General features: G+C 41.0%; 1 protein-coding gene across 3 annotated transcripts in view; it reads right to left on the bottom strand.

Annotated features, from left to right (window-relative positions):
• Nucleotides 1–12,316, bottom strand: part of LOC306965443 (protocadherin-15-like) — a 494,180-nt gene that overhangs the window by 160,806 nt on the left and 321,058 nt on the right. For all 3 annotated transcript variants that reach the window (XM_079559864.1, XM_079559865.1, XM_079559863.1), the window contains one exon: nt 4,612–4,740. In XM_079559864.1, the coding sequence (XP_079415990.1) occupies nt 4,612–4,740 (129 nt within the window). The remainder of the gene's footprint in view (nt 1–4,611; nt 4,741–12,316) is intronic.

The following is a 12,316-nucleotide window of genomic DNA, read 5'->3' as shown; positions in this document are numbered from 1 at the left end:
GGTCCTGTTTGTGTCCATCTCAGTCTCCTGACCTAAATATCATTGAACCACTGTGGGGAGAGCTCAAACGCACAGTTCATGAAAGACAGCCCAGGACCTTTTGATCGGGGTCATTTTGGTTTTAAATCCGCCCTTAAAACCTGCTTGTCTCCTATTTAAGTGGAGCTGCCTCTGCACATGTCCCCTTTTTTCTCTTATTTCTATGTTACTTTTATCATGCCTTGTTGTATCCTATGATTTGGTTGTTGTGATGTTATTGTTTTTTATATAAAGCACTTTGGGCAGCTGTGGTTGTTGTATACTGTATGAGCTATAGAAACACACTTGCCCTTGACCATGGTACTTTCTTCTTTCATTATGATTTAAAAAGAGCAAACTCTGTTGTTTCACCATAAATGGCCTCACACAAGCACTAACTGAGTGAAAAAAAGCTTTTTGTGTCATCTTTCATATTCTTTGAAAAATAGTAAAACAAATCTAAAATTCTGCCAGGGTGTGCAAACCTTTGAGCACCACTGCATTACTTATCATAATTACTTTCTGTATCGCATTACATATCGGATCACCCCCTGAATATCGTGAAACTTATCGGATTGTGACAAAAGTATATTGCCCAGTCCAATTATCTAGTGATTTAAATTGAACAGAATTACAAGATGAATAGTAATATAGTCACAAATGGGTTACACATATCAGTTTACGCTTTGCTATGCATGTGCAAATGCATAAGGAAATGCTCAGCAAACAAAACGTAATGAGATGGGTCAGTAAAACACCATTTGAAAAAAATAAGAAACTAAACTCAACCAAAACTATATGACATTAAAAACAAAAATTCACCAAATAATTGAGTATGTTTTTATTTTTAAGTAAAATGATGACATCAACAACAAACTGCTTGAACTGCGGCCACGGTGCACTCACAAAAATGTAACTGGCTGGTATCTTGCACTCAAAGTTCCCGAATCCAAGAGATCACAAAACAAAAATGTGGCCTGAAGAGAAAATGGCTGGAAAAGTCATAACACTGGCCGGCCCGTCGTGAGAGCTGATGAAACAGAAGGCAATTCTCAACTCTTAAACATAGGCTGTTCTGTTTCTTTGTGTTCTGAATCTATGGAGACTTTGAAGATGTCAATGCCAGGTGTCTCACTGGGTTTCGCTTTCAACTGCTTTCCTCTGCTCCTGGCAGTATAAACTCAGCTGCACTCAGACTATCAGCTATCACAATGTGTACCACACCCACAGCAAAGACTGACCCGCGCATTTATTGCATATGCATAAGTCCTCCATGCTTTGTCATTTCTATAGAAAACAATAACATAGTACTTTCTTGCCAATGCAGCTGTATAAACGTGAAGAGCAACTCCAATATCCCTCAACAGAGTACTCAACTATGCAAATAGCATGAAATAAAACAAAAAGTGTGTACTGAATGGAGAAGAGCGAAATACACAGCTCTAGCTCACATAGTCATGTCCTATTAATTTACGTAGCCATGTGCTGGTTTGTTTATGTTGCCATGTGCTGGCTTGTTTACATTGCAATGTGCAGGTTTGTTTACATTGCAATGTGCTGGTTTGTTTACATAGCCATGTGCTGGTTCATTCATGTAGCCATGTGCTGGTTTGTTCATGTAGCCATGTGCTGGTTTGTTTACATTGCAATGTGCTGGTTTGTTTACATTGCAATGTGCTGGCTTGTTTACATTGCAATGTGCAGGTTTGTTAATGTAGCCATGTGCTGGTTTGTTTACATAGCCATGTGCTGGTTTGTTTATGTAGCCATGTGCTGGTTTGTTTACATTGCAATGTGCTGGTTTGTTTACATAGCCATGTGCTGGTTTGTTTATGTTGCAATGTGCTGGTTTGTTTGTTTATGCAGCCCTGTGCTGGTTTGTTTACATAGCCCTGTGCTGGTTTGTATACGTAGCCATGTGCTGGTTTGTTTATGTAGCCCTGTGCTGGTTTGTTTATGTAGGCATGTGCTTTTTGTTTGATAATACGTGTGCTGGTTTGTTTACGTAGCCATGTGCTGGTTTGTTTATGTAGCCATGTGTTGGTTTGTTTATTTAGCCATGTGTTGGTTTGTTTACTTATACATGTGCTTGTTTGTTTACATAGCCATGTGCTGGTTTGTTTATGTAGCCATGAATTGGTTTGTTTACTTATACATGTGCTTGTTTGTTTACGTAGCCATGTGCTGGTTTGTTTATGTAGGCATGTGCTTTTTGTTTGATAATACGTGTGCTGGTTTGTTTACGTAGCCATGTGCTGGTTTGTTTATGTAGCCATGAATTGGTTTGTTTACTTATACATGTGCTTGTTTGTTTACGTAGCCATGTGCTGGTTTGTTTATGTAGCCATGTGTTGGTTTTGTTTACTTATACATGTGCTTTTTGTTAATGTGCTGGTGTGTTTACGTAGCCATGTGCTGACTCTTATATTTACTGTTTTATATTTAGGGCAACTTTTAACAATTACAGTGACATCCTCATCACATAGGATAATTGTTTTGTTTCACTAAGCCCTCTGTCCCTTTACACACTCAAACGACCTTGCGTTTTAGAGCACAGACACTTTTACCAAACTTGTTCAGATTGTCAAGACACATACCTTATTGTATACCACAAAAAGTACCGAGGCAAAGGCTGGAATAAAGCATGTAGCACCTTTGCGTCTTGTTTTATGGTCTCCTTAGCCATACATCGACTTACAGGCTCCAAGATGCTGAATTGAATCCCCTGCATAGAATTGCAACATGCACTTTGACCACTACTGAGGCCCGTGCTGTACTCCATACTTCTTCTAAAACGCCAAAATAATTGTGTTGTCATGAAAAGTAACACAGTGAAAGCATATTGTTCTTTCTGATTTATGTCCCCAACCTCCAATGTGGCATTTATGGATGGCTCCTGTTTCATAAAACCTCATGACACAGTGAAATAAAGGCTCTTGATCAGCTACAACAGACCACGCTGGATTCTGTGATGTGCGGCTAGGGCTGGATTGTGTTGAGCTAAGTACTTTGATTTTCTTTTTTTTCCCCTTTTTTTCCCCACTTTCTTTCCTTCCTCCCTCTCAGCCTCAGCTCAGGTTGGTTTGGGGCCAACCCAGAAACCCTTGGAAGGTAGGACAGGAGGGGAGACAGATGATGTGGTGGGCCGGGCTCCAGAAAGCCTGCTGGCTGCAATTTCAAACAGACTTTTGTTGAGTGCTAGAGGTAGTTATACTTCATTTGAGTGGATGTGAGGATGTTTTCTCGCTGGCTGTTCTAAAAACCCCAAATATGAAGTAAGAATACAGTAAAATGAGTCAGCAATTTTATTGACATTTATTTACATTAGTAGATATTTTACTGTTTTATAATGGCAGCTGCATGTCTTTCAGCGTTAGGGTAGAAGCAACAAATCATGCTCGCATCAGCAGCGTAAGCATTTTGCAGCTGAATGGATTTTTTATGGTAGATGACCACATGTCCAGTATTCATTAACAAAGGTAAAGGTAAAACGTATATTGTAATATGTTCAAATCAAATATTGGCTTAAGACAACAACTGTGATTCTTTCTTCTTAAATTCATGATAACAAAATGAAACATTTTATACATGTTTTGTTTTAGTTCTAGAGATTATCTAATAAGAAAGTAGAATGTGCCCCATACGTAGGGTTGCCAGATCCTATGGCTAAAACCAGTTTGGAAATATAATAATATAATATAAATTGACTCTCTCCTTCTTACCCAATCCTTGTCCCCCATCAAGTCCTGATTAGTGCTAGTGTAGACTCCAGTCATCAAAGCTCAGTGACTGAACTCTGAAGCTTTCAAATGAAAAATGGCATGTTCACATATAATCTTGTTTTCTCCAGTTTTGCCAGCTAGCGAGCAACCTGCTTTAACTTTTTTACCCTTCCTTTTTCTGTGGCTTTTTTATAATAAACATGTCTGTGAGTTTTTATTGTATTATTTATACCCCTTATAATCAAACCATGTGTTTATGTGAATATTTTACACTGTTGGTCAAGGAGAAGTACTAGTACACACTGCAAGCACCATTTGTATTGGATTCAATAACAGTGATGTAGTGCGCACCAGTATATCAGGAGCACAGTACTAATTTGATTTGGAGAGCGCCTTGGCTGGGCTGTAAGCTCAATACTACTAACAGGGGAAAGGAAAGAGATAATTAAAGTAGTAAAAATAAATAGTCCCAGCCTTGCAGTATAAATTTACTGTCATTGTCTCAAACTGTGCAACCAAAAAAACTGTGTTCAATAAATGTACCGCTAATGTAATTTTTATAATGATGAATCTGGGGAAAATGGCATCCATAAAACCCAAGCGTTTAATACACTGTTCCACTTGGTAGTCACGTCCATAGTCACTGAGGCTGCCCTTTGCACCTGATCTCTAGGACAAACCACTGACAAGTAGCGGGTCAATTACTATACCTCAGTGTAATTAGAAAAAGTCACGTCGCGCGGTCGAGCTTCACACGTTTGACACGCGTAATGTCGAAACAGATCACGAGTCATGGGATGAACAGAAGAAGTAACGCGGAGAGTCACACAGCCATGATTTAATGTGCGTTATGCAAAAGCAGATTTCTTACCGTGACTTGGCCCACAAAGAGATTAGCCTCTTCTTCCCTGACGCTGAAGTTTGAAGGTGTGCCTGGAACAAACTGCGGGTCGTTGTCATTGACGTCAGTGACCACAATGTCCACGGTGGTAGTGGAGGTCTGAGAGGAAAACAAACAAAATTAAAATACAACAAAAGTAATCTTAGTGAGGTGCTTGGTGAGAGAGAAAAGTCATTTTTGGACTGGCTGCACTGAATTACGCTAATGCTAATTGGCTACACCAACCTTGACCCTAAACATCAAAGCACATTTAGAGCAGTAATGTTCCCCCTCCGTGTGCCATGGCATTGGAAAAAAAATAAATCAGTTGAAATTTTAGCTATAGCTATTTTGGAACGCCTTTATGAAAACACCAAGCGATCTTTTCAACAACAAAAAAGTGTGCTGTGTTTTCAAAATGTGTGAAAAACGCTGCTTTATAATCTTAATTTCATTTTTTAATGCTTTGTAAACGTCATGACTAGAACAAGTTGTTCACATTAAAAACAACAATAGTTACGAGAATGCCATGGCTGATTGTACTGTACATTGTGTGGTGGTTTGCCAATATGTTATATTGTAAATGTCGCCATGTCTATTATACATGGTTATGCAGGCACTTGTAGGAATATAGAATGCATTATATTTTAGAGAGATGTCAGAAGAGCTTGTGCAATTCTTATAATGTCTTAAGCTTTGCCTTGTTAACATTCTACAGCTAGCACTTCTATCATGGTCAGAATGCACACAGTAGTAGTGCCTATAATCAGACACTGCTCAGTATAGCCTGACAAAGAGACCTTCACAACAGGGCAGTCATTTGGCCCTACCGAATAATTTATAACTTGCCATAACTGCTTTGTGCTAAAAAACAAGCTAACTTTTAATGAGCAAAGTTCCGAGTCAATTTTCCAAACCTAAATGTGAGCGGGCCCATAAACCTCACCGAGCGACGTACAGATGATTTTCAAAAATTAAACAACGCACTCGCGCAGATATGGCGTTATGTGGAGCAGGGGCATCATTTTCACAAAGCTCATTGGGCTAAGCAAATTCCCAGCTGCCCCATTAGAACCGCTCACTCATTTGGAGGGGGGCCACTGTTAACCTTCACCAATGACATATCACGCATAACCCCCCCCCCCCTGAATAAAAAGGGCTGAATAGGCATCTAGTATAGGGCATTCTCCCTTGTGCAATGATCTGCTGCTGTATGCAAATAATGCTCCACAGCTTCTCCTTTGGGGGCGAGGAAGCGGTAGGAGCCAGGTCCTTTTAAACAACAAAAATGCACGAAGTTACAAGATGCCACGCTGAAATCAACCTTTTTCATGTCACCTTCATATCATACCTCATTGTCTTCTGGGAATGCCACCTTACTCTACCCTGTTTGCTGCTGCGTATTTCCTATATTTACATTGTTATATTTTCAATGAGATACAGTACACATGAGCATTGCAGCTATGTCATTGTTAGCGTTCATAAAAAAAGTGTGTCCCGGGTGTTACACAGGCCCCACGCATTTTCAATAGAGATCGGGAGTGTGATGTCATATCGCTAAGCATTATAGGATTAGCAGCAATTGTAAACTAATGGAGATTTTAAAAGTTAAAATACCAGAGTTTTTGTTCACATTAAAACACTTGGGCACCACAGTGAGTTAGGTGTATTCACCAGCAGTAACTCAATAGTTAATAAAATAGTTAATTTTAGCTAATGTTAGTCTATGGAAATGCATGCTAACATCTACAAAGATGGCGTATCTCCATGGTAACTGTGGAATTTCCCGAACTCTATAGAGGAGTTAGCGTTCGCCGCAAAGTATTGCTATCTACCAATCGAGACCGCACTTAAATATTAGAGTCTCATTTAGAAATTATTCTAGAATGTAACATCATTTAGTTGATAAAAATCTGAGAAATGCCGTTAGCTACCTCAGCCTCTTATAGGTATCTGTTAGCCACGTGCTTCACAGACATTTTTGTTCTCTCTCCAAAGAAATTAATCATGATTTATATTATTTCTGCAGTTTCTCCAACATTGACAAACTACAAGAAGATTTTTAGTTGACATTGGGATATGTATCCAACCCCACACAAAGCAGAAACTTGACTGAACATGATTTAGCATTTAGCTCGCTACTTGTATTATGCAAGTTCTTACCTGAAGTAAAATCTCAAAAGATCTGTACATTCAGTAATGATTTCTAACTTTGATTTAACCTAAATGTGATCGATGGGTTGACAACAGCTGAAAACATCTGGATCGTTAATAATTTGGTATGTTTAATGGCTAAATGCTAATGGCTATAAGAAAAATACATTGAGCAGGCTAACGAACACTGAAAAGCTACCCGGGCTAGCTGGCCTGCTAACCGTCCAACGATCAAATGCCACTTCTCCTTTTTATTCCTATGTTTTAGTTATTTTATTTGATTTCGAAAATAGCCGTGAAATAGAGCATACAAGCTAACGGCTACAGTCATTTCTGAGGTTTAAAATGCTGCTTGACATTCGCTGCCACAGATGTAACAAGCTGCAGTAGCTTGACAATAGAAATTCAGCTTTTCCTCAATCACCACAAATCCTGCTTTAAAAAGTGCACTATTAAACATAGAGCTTGCAGTCACATCTTGATGCCAATTATCTGGTGAAAACCAAAAACACCCATTATTTTTGTTGTCCGCAAACAGCAAAATCAATGTTTTCTGTTGAAATGAGTGAGATAAAACGTTAATTTCTGATCAGGCTATGGGCGCATGACTCTTGGCACGACCTATTCCCTCTCCGCATATGGAAGCCAATTACTGTACTTCTCTCTTGGCGTGGGTGTTCCTATCAAAGCTTAAATCCTACCTCTGTGTCCATGCAGTCTGATTAATGAGCTACTATTATTAATTTAACACTAAAGTAATCTCTGTGATGTCTTCTGGGCTGTCCTCACTGTGGTGAGGTCTCTCATAGTTCTTTTTCAAGTGACAAGTTGCTCCGGAAGGCATGCTGAGAGCGAGAGTCAAATATGGAGCGCTTCAGCCCAAAAGCCTCAGGCCATGTCCACACTAATACATTCTTATTGAGACACAAGACTTTTGCACTTTTGCTGAGTGGGACAAAGAACAAAAGGTGGAAGTTTTAGTGCGCTAGTGGTGATGGGAGATCTTTAGGACACAGAAAGTTTTAACAACATGTGGCAATTATTTGGAGTTTGTGTTTCTAAACGCAGACTAGGACGTAACCTTTTCCACCTAGGAGGGGCGCTGTGTGAGCTCTTCCAGCTCAAGACCTGGCGCATTGAGTGGGCTGGACAAACACCCATGGCCAATGATGATGTTTCTTCCAACCAGACTCTTTCTGGGGACTCTCTATGGACTCTTTCAGACCATAAACATAAACCCGCACCACAACTGGACCAGCTGTACATCTCTTTCGCTCAGGACGCCGGACACAGACAGTGTTTAAACTCATGGTGGAATATATAAAGTGTTTAGTTTGACCTGTGGGAGCTTAGAAAAATCTATAACACTAAAGGAAGAACACAAGGCTACGCGATGTAAATGGGGAAAGAATGCGAGACTGCCATAGGAGAGCAGCGGTCAGTGCTGCTTGGAATAAATCAAGCCTCAGTTGATGTCTCTTTTAGCGCAACAGCTGTGCAGAGGCAAGATGACCGACACGTTTGGAGCAATGCTGTCCTTACGCCAGGCAGAAGATCGGGCCTGAAGTGTTTTGTCACAATGAATCAGCCTGGGCTAGCACAGCATTCAGACACTAACATAACTCAAAACAAAACCTGTTTACCTACTTCATTTAGTCATCTGCTGCTTAAGTGATTCTGTTTTTCCTGCATTTTGAATGTACATGATCAATTTTTTTATCTAATTTCCAACATCTTGCCTCACTACTTGCATATGATGCAGCGCTATTACAAAATGCATCTACTGTACATGCTTGCAGAGGGCGCTCCGTGTCAATCCAAAATGCACACCAACGCAGTATTCACTCCTCACTGTCTTTTCCGTGCATTGGCATCAAACAAGGAAGACATGGCAAGGAAGGGAGCGTAAGGAAAAGTTATCTCCGCCCGGGCCAACATTATGGTCGATGAAGTAGACACTGGTTCTGAGGTGGCCGTGAAAATGACCAGATGATGTATAAGAATGGACAGAAGAGGGAGAAGGTGTTCCAAATCGACTAGTCTGTAGTGAATGAAACACTAATGGCTCGAGGGTGACTTCGACTCCAAAACTGGTGACTCCACTAAACCTCCAAAGGAAAAATAAGTCCAAACTGAGCTAGTAAAAATGATGACACAGAACAAAATGCTGAGTAAGTTACCTTTTATAAAGTAGCCAGCAGCAAACAACGAGTAACCATAGCACCAGGACATTTCGACACACAAAGAGGTGTTTTTGATCCGAGGAGTTTAGGTGCTTACAACGCTTTGATAAAAATGTGTAATGGCTCAAGGCTTTCAAAACGCAAGATCAAGGAACAGCTTTGAATGTAAGGCTATAGCCGGAAATGCAAAAGATATGAAATGTGGAAACTGGTCCGCTATCGTACATTTTGTTGTTGTTAGAAAATGGACTGATCTAAAAATGTTTCCTTGTCTTCGCTCCTGTGCAGGGACAGATTAAGTGGATAAGAGTTCGTTCTCCTGTGTCTAAAAAACAACAACGTCCATCTCCAGATCGTTGGGAAAAGGGCATGACCGACTGTAATAACGCAAGACTAGAGTTGGAGGCGATAAAATGTTGCACTGACACAAAGCAAATGAATTAGAAACGCAAAGATCGATCAGGCCTCACAGGACGAGATGACCACAAGCGGCTGCCCTGGCCCTGGTATTGACGGACAGATGACAGAGAAGAAAAGGAAAGAAAAAAAAAATGGCCGACCTCCGCAGAGCCGAGCGTACGCCCGCCTAGTCGATTACCACCCGAGTCAGTTCCGTTAAACGCCTCAGCTGGTGGAGAGAACCCGTCACAAAGGGAAGTTAGCGGAGGAGGGCAGGAGCACACCGAATGGGATGACGAACTGGGAGGAGAACAGTTGAAATGTCAGGGTGAGAAATAAAAGATTCGACATGACAGACAACAGGGAGTCGACTATAATTAGAGCAACCTGGGACGAGTGTATTTCGGGGGGAAGGAAGTCCACGTCACTCGCAGTCATGAGCAAATAGACGAGTGCACAATCTTGAAGGACGCGTTTAGATTTTCAATAAGGTGATTTAAAAGAAGATATCGGCGTGTTCTCTGATCAATATCCTGCCAGTCAAGGGTTACATGTAGTTTGAAGGCATAACGGTCTATTTTTATACTAAATACTTACTATGTTGATCACAAACATGTAATTAAGAGTATAAATTACCACAGTACATTTTCACAATTATTTCACATGGATAATCATGTGTCAGGGACTGTGAAAGCTAGAAACAAAAGCCTACTACCACCTTTCACAGTCTGGAAAAGGAAAAAAGAAAACAGGCACTCCAAGTATTATTTTTTATCCGCATGATAGTAGAACGGATGCATATAAAGAATCTATAGGGGAGAGCTTGTGCAAGTAAAACAATGGCTTATTATCTCCGCCTAGTTTCTTATTAAAATGAAGTGTGTCTCACGCCCCTCTCACTTAGGCTACAATGCTCAGTTCAATCACATTCTATCACACGCTCCAAGGTTAAGGAGATACAGTACGTCTCTGTCCCCATTGGGAAATTTACACTCTGCATTTGATCTGTCTTTAAATGGTGAAGAGAGACAATGAGAGACAATAGGGTGCCTCTTTTTCTCCAGAACTCTGTAGAAGTGTTGCTCAAGATCACCCGACAGGAGGATCACAGAATTGTATTGTTTTGCATGTTTTAGAATTACGCATCGTTTTCATTTGCGTTACCGAGTTCCAACTTACAATTTGATAATTTATAACATTAAGAGTTTGAGGACACCTGGCATGAAATGGTAGAGATTTTGAAACATCGAGGCAGCTTCAAATTGACATAATGGGTAAACAAAGGGATGCACAGGGATGACCATGTGTGTTCCTTCAAGGGGTTTGAATCGGCCCTCCAGATGGTGCTTAGATTTATTCGGAGTGTGAACTTTGCACAGTTTGAACACTGAATAGAAGGTGATTAGTTTCTAAAGGGACAGCAAACAGAATGCATAGGTAATAAGACAAAATACACAGCTTTGATTACAGCACACATTCGCTGTGGCATTTCTTCAATAAGATTCTGCGATGTCAGTTATCCAGTGTTGCATTCATTTTTCACTATTGCATATATGATGGGAAAGTGTGACCACTGTGCAAAGGCTTCTCCAGCACATCCCAAAGATTCTCAATGGGGTTAAGATCTGGACTCTGTGGTGGCCAATCCATGTGTGGAAATGATGTCTCATGTTCCCTGAACCACTCTTTCACAGATGTGGGCCCGTTGAATCCTGGCATTGTCATCTTGGAATAACCTGGTCATTCAGGATGTTCAGGATGTTCAGCTGATCTCATTTGGGCACATTGCGTTGCCGAACCGAGACCTGACCAACTGCAGAAACCGCAGATCATAACAGTTAGTTAAATCCAGGAGCAGTGGTCAGGCAGTGTATAATTCTGTTTTTGTTCATTGCGGTCACTCTTCGCCTACTACTTTGTTTCCATTTTGGCCTTTCAAGAAAAAAATCTTGGGCATTGTTGGCCTTAGCACTCTTTAAAGGAATAGGCCACCGTTTTTACATACTGAGATATGTTCTTACCTAACCTTAGACGAGTTAATATATCCCCATCTGGTCTTGGTCCGTGCGCTCTGTCACGCAAACGGAGCACATATGCAGCCTCTCCCACATGTCATATAGCTCCAAAAAAGCTCACGATAGAAGCTACCAAGCTCTTCCACGTGTTCCCTATTTAAATAAAGTTACGTGAAGTGTTTTCATGCGAAGTATAGTTACACAGAAATGTAACATGTCGATTTCATAAGCAGATAAAAAGGGGTACTATATTGTGAGGCGTAATGATACGAGGAGCACAACGTCCGCGCAGTAACTCCTAAAGACTTCCTCCCGCTCACTTCCGTCAATAGAAGCTGTGTGACTTGTAGAGAGCTAGCAGAGAACAGTTGAAGAAGCGTCCAGTTTTAGCACGATAACTTGTGAACAATGCCTTTTACGTGCATCGTGCCGGGCTGTGATAACAAGCAGAAAGTATATAGTGTAGTGTTATGGGAAGTTTAGTTAAAGTTAAGCTAGAAACCAACCCGGCGCCATTCGGCCTGGCTCCCTGCCGTGTGGTCAGACCGGTTTTCTTCCTGTACCCAGACGAAAGATAGGCCAAGGTGGGCCATCCTCTGAAGCATTACAAAAGATCCTGGGCAAGGTCGTTTCGCACCTAAAAGACAATAGGCCTGCATGGCCCATCTCCCCAACATCACAAGTATCTCCTTCTGCCTCCAAACGCCACCATGATTTCATTCCCATGCAAAGTGCCTTTTGGTGGCTGCATTAACATCTCCAACTGTATTACCATTTCTATGTGTTTCTGGGCTTCCCTTTGTTGTGTATGACCCCTGTCCTGCTGCCCTGTCTGTGGTGCTCACCTTATAAAAGAGGATGCCAAAGCTGAGCAGGGCAGAGCTTACCATGACCCCGCGTTATGTGTAACCCTCTCCGCATGCATAATAAACTTGACATGTTGAC

This window comes from Gobius niger (assembly GCF_951799975.1).
Source record: "Gobius niger genome assembly, chromosome: 7".
Lineage (NCBI taxonomy): Eukaryota > Metazoa > Chordata > Actinopteri > Gobiiformes > Gobiidae > Gobius > Gobius niger.
The sequence above is the reverse complement of the archived record's forward strand: the minus strand, read 5'-3'. Positions and strand labels throughout refer to the sequence as shown.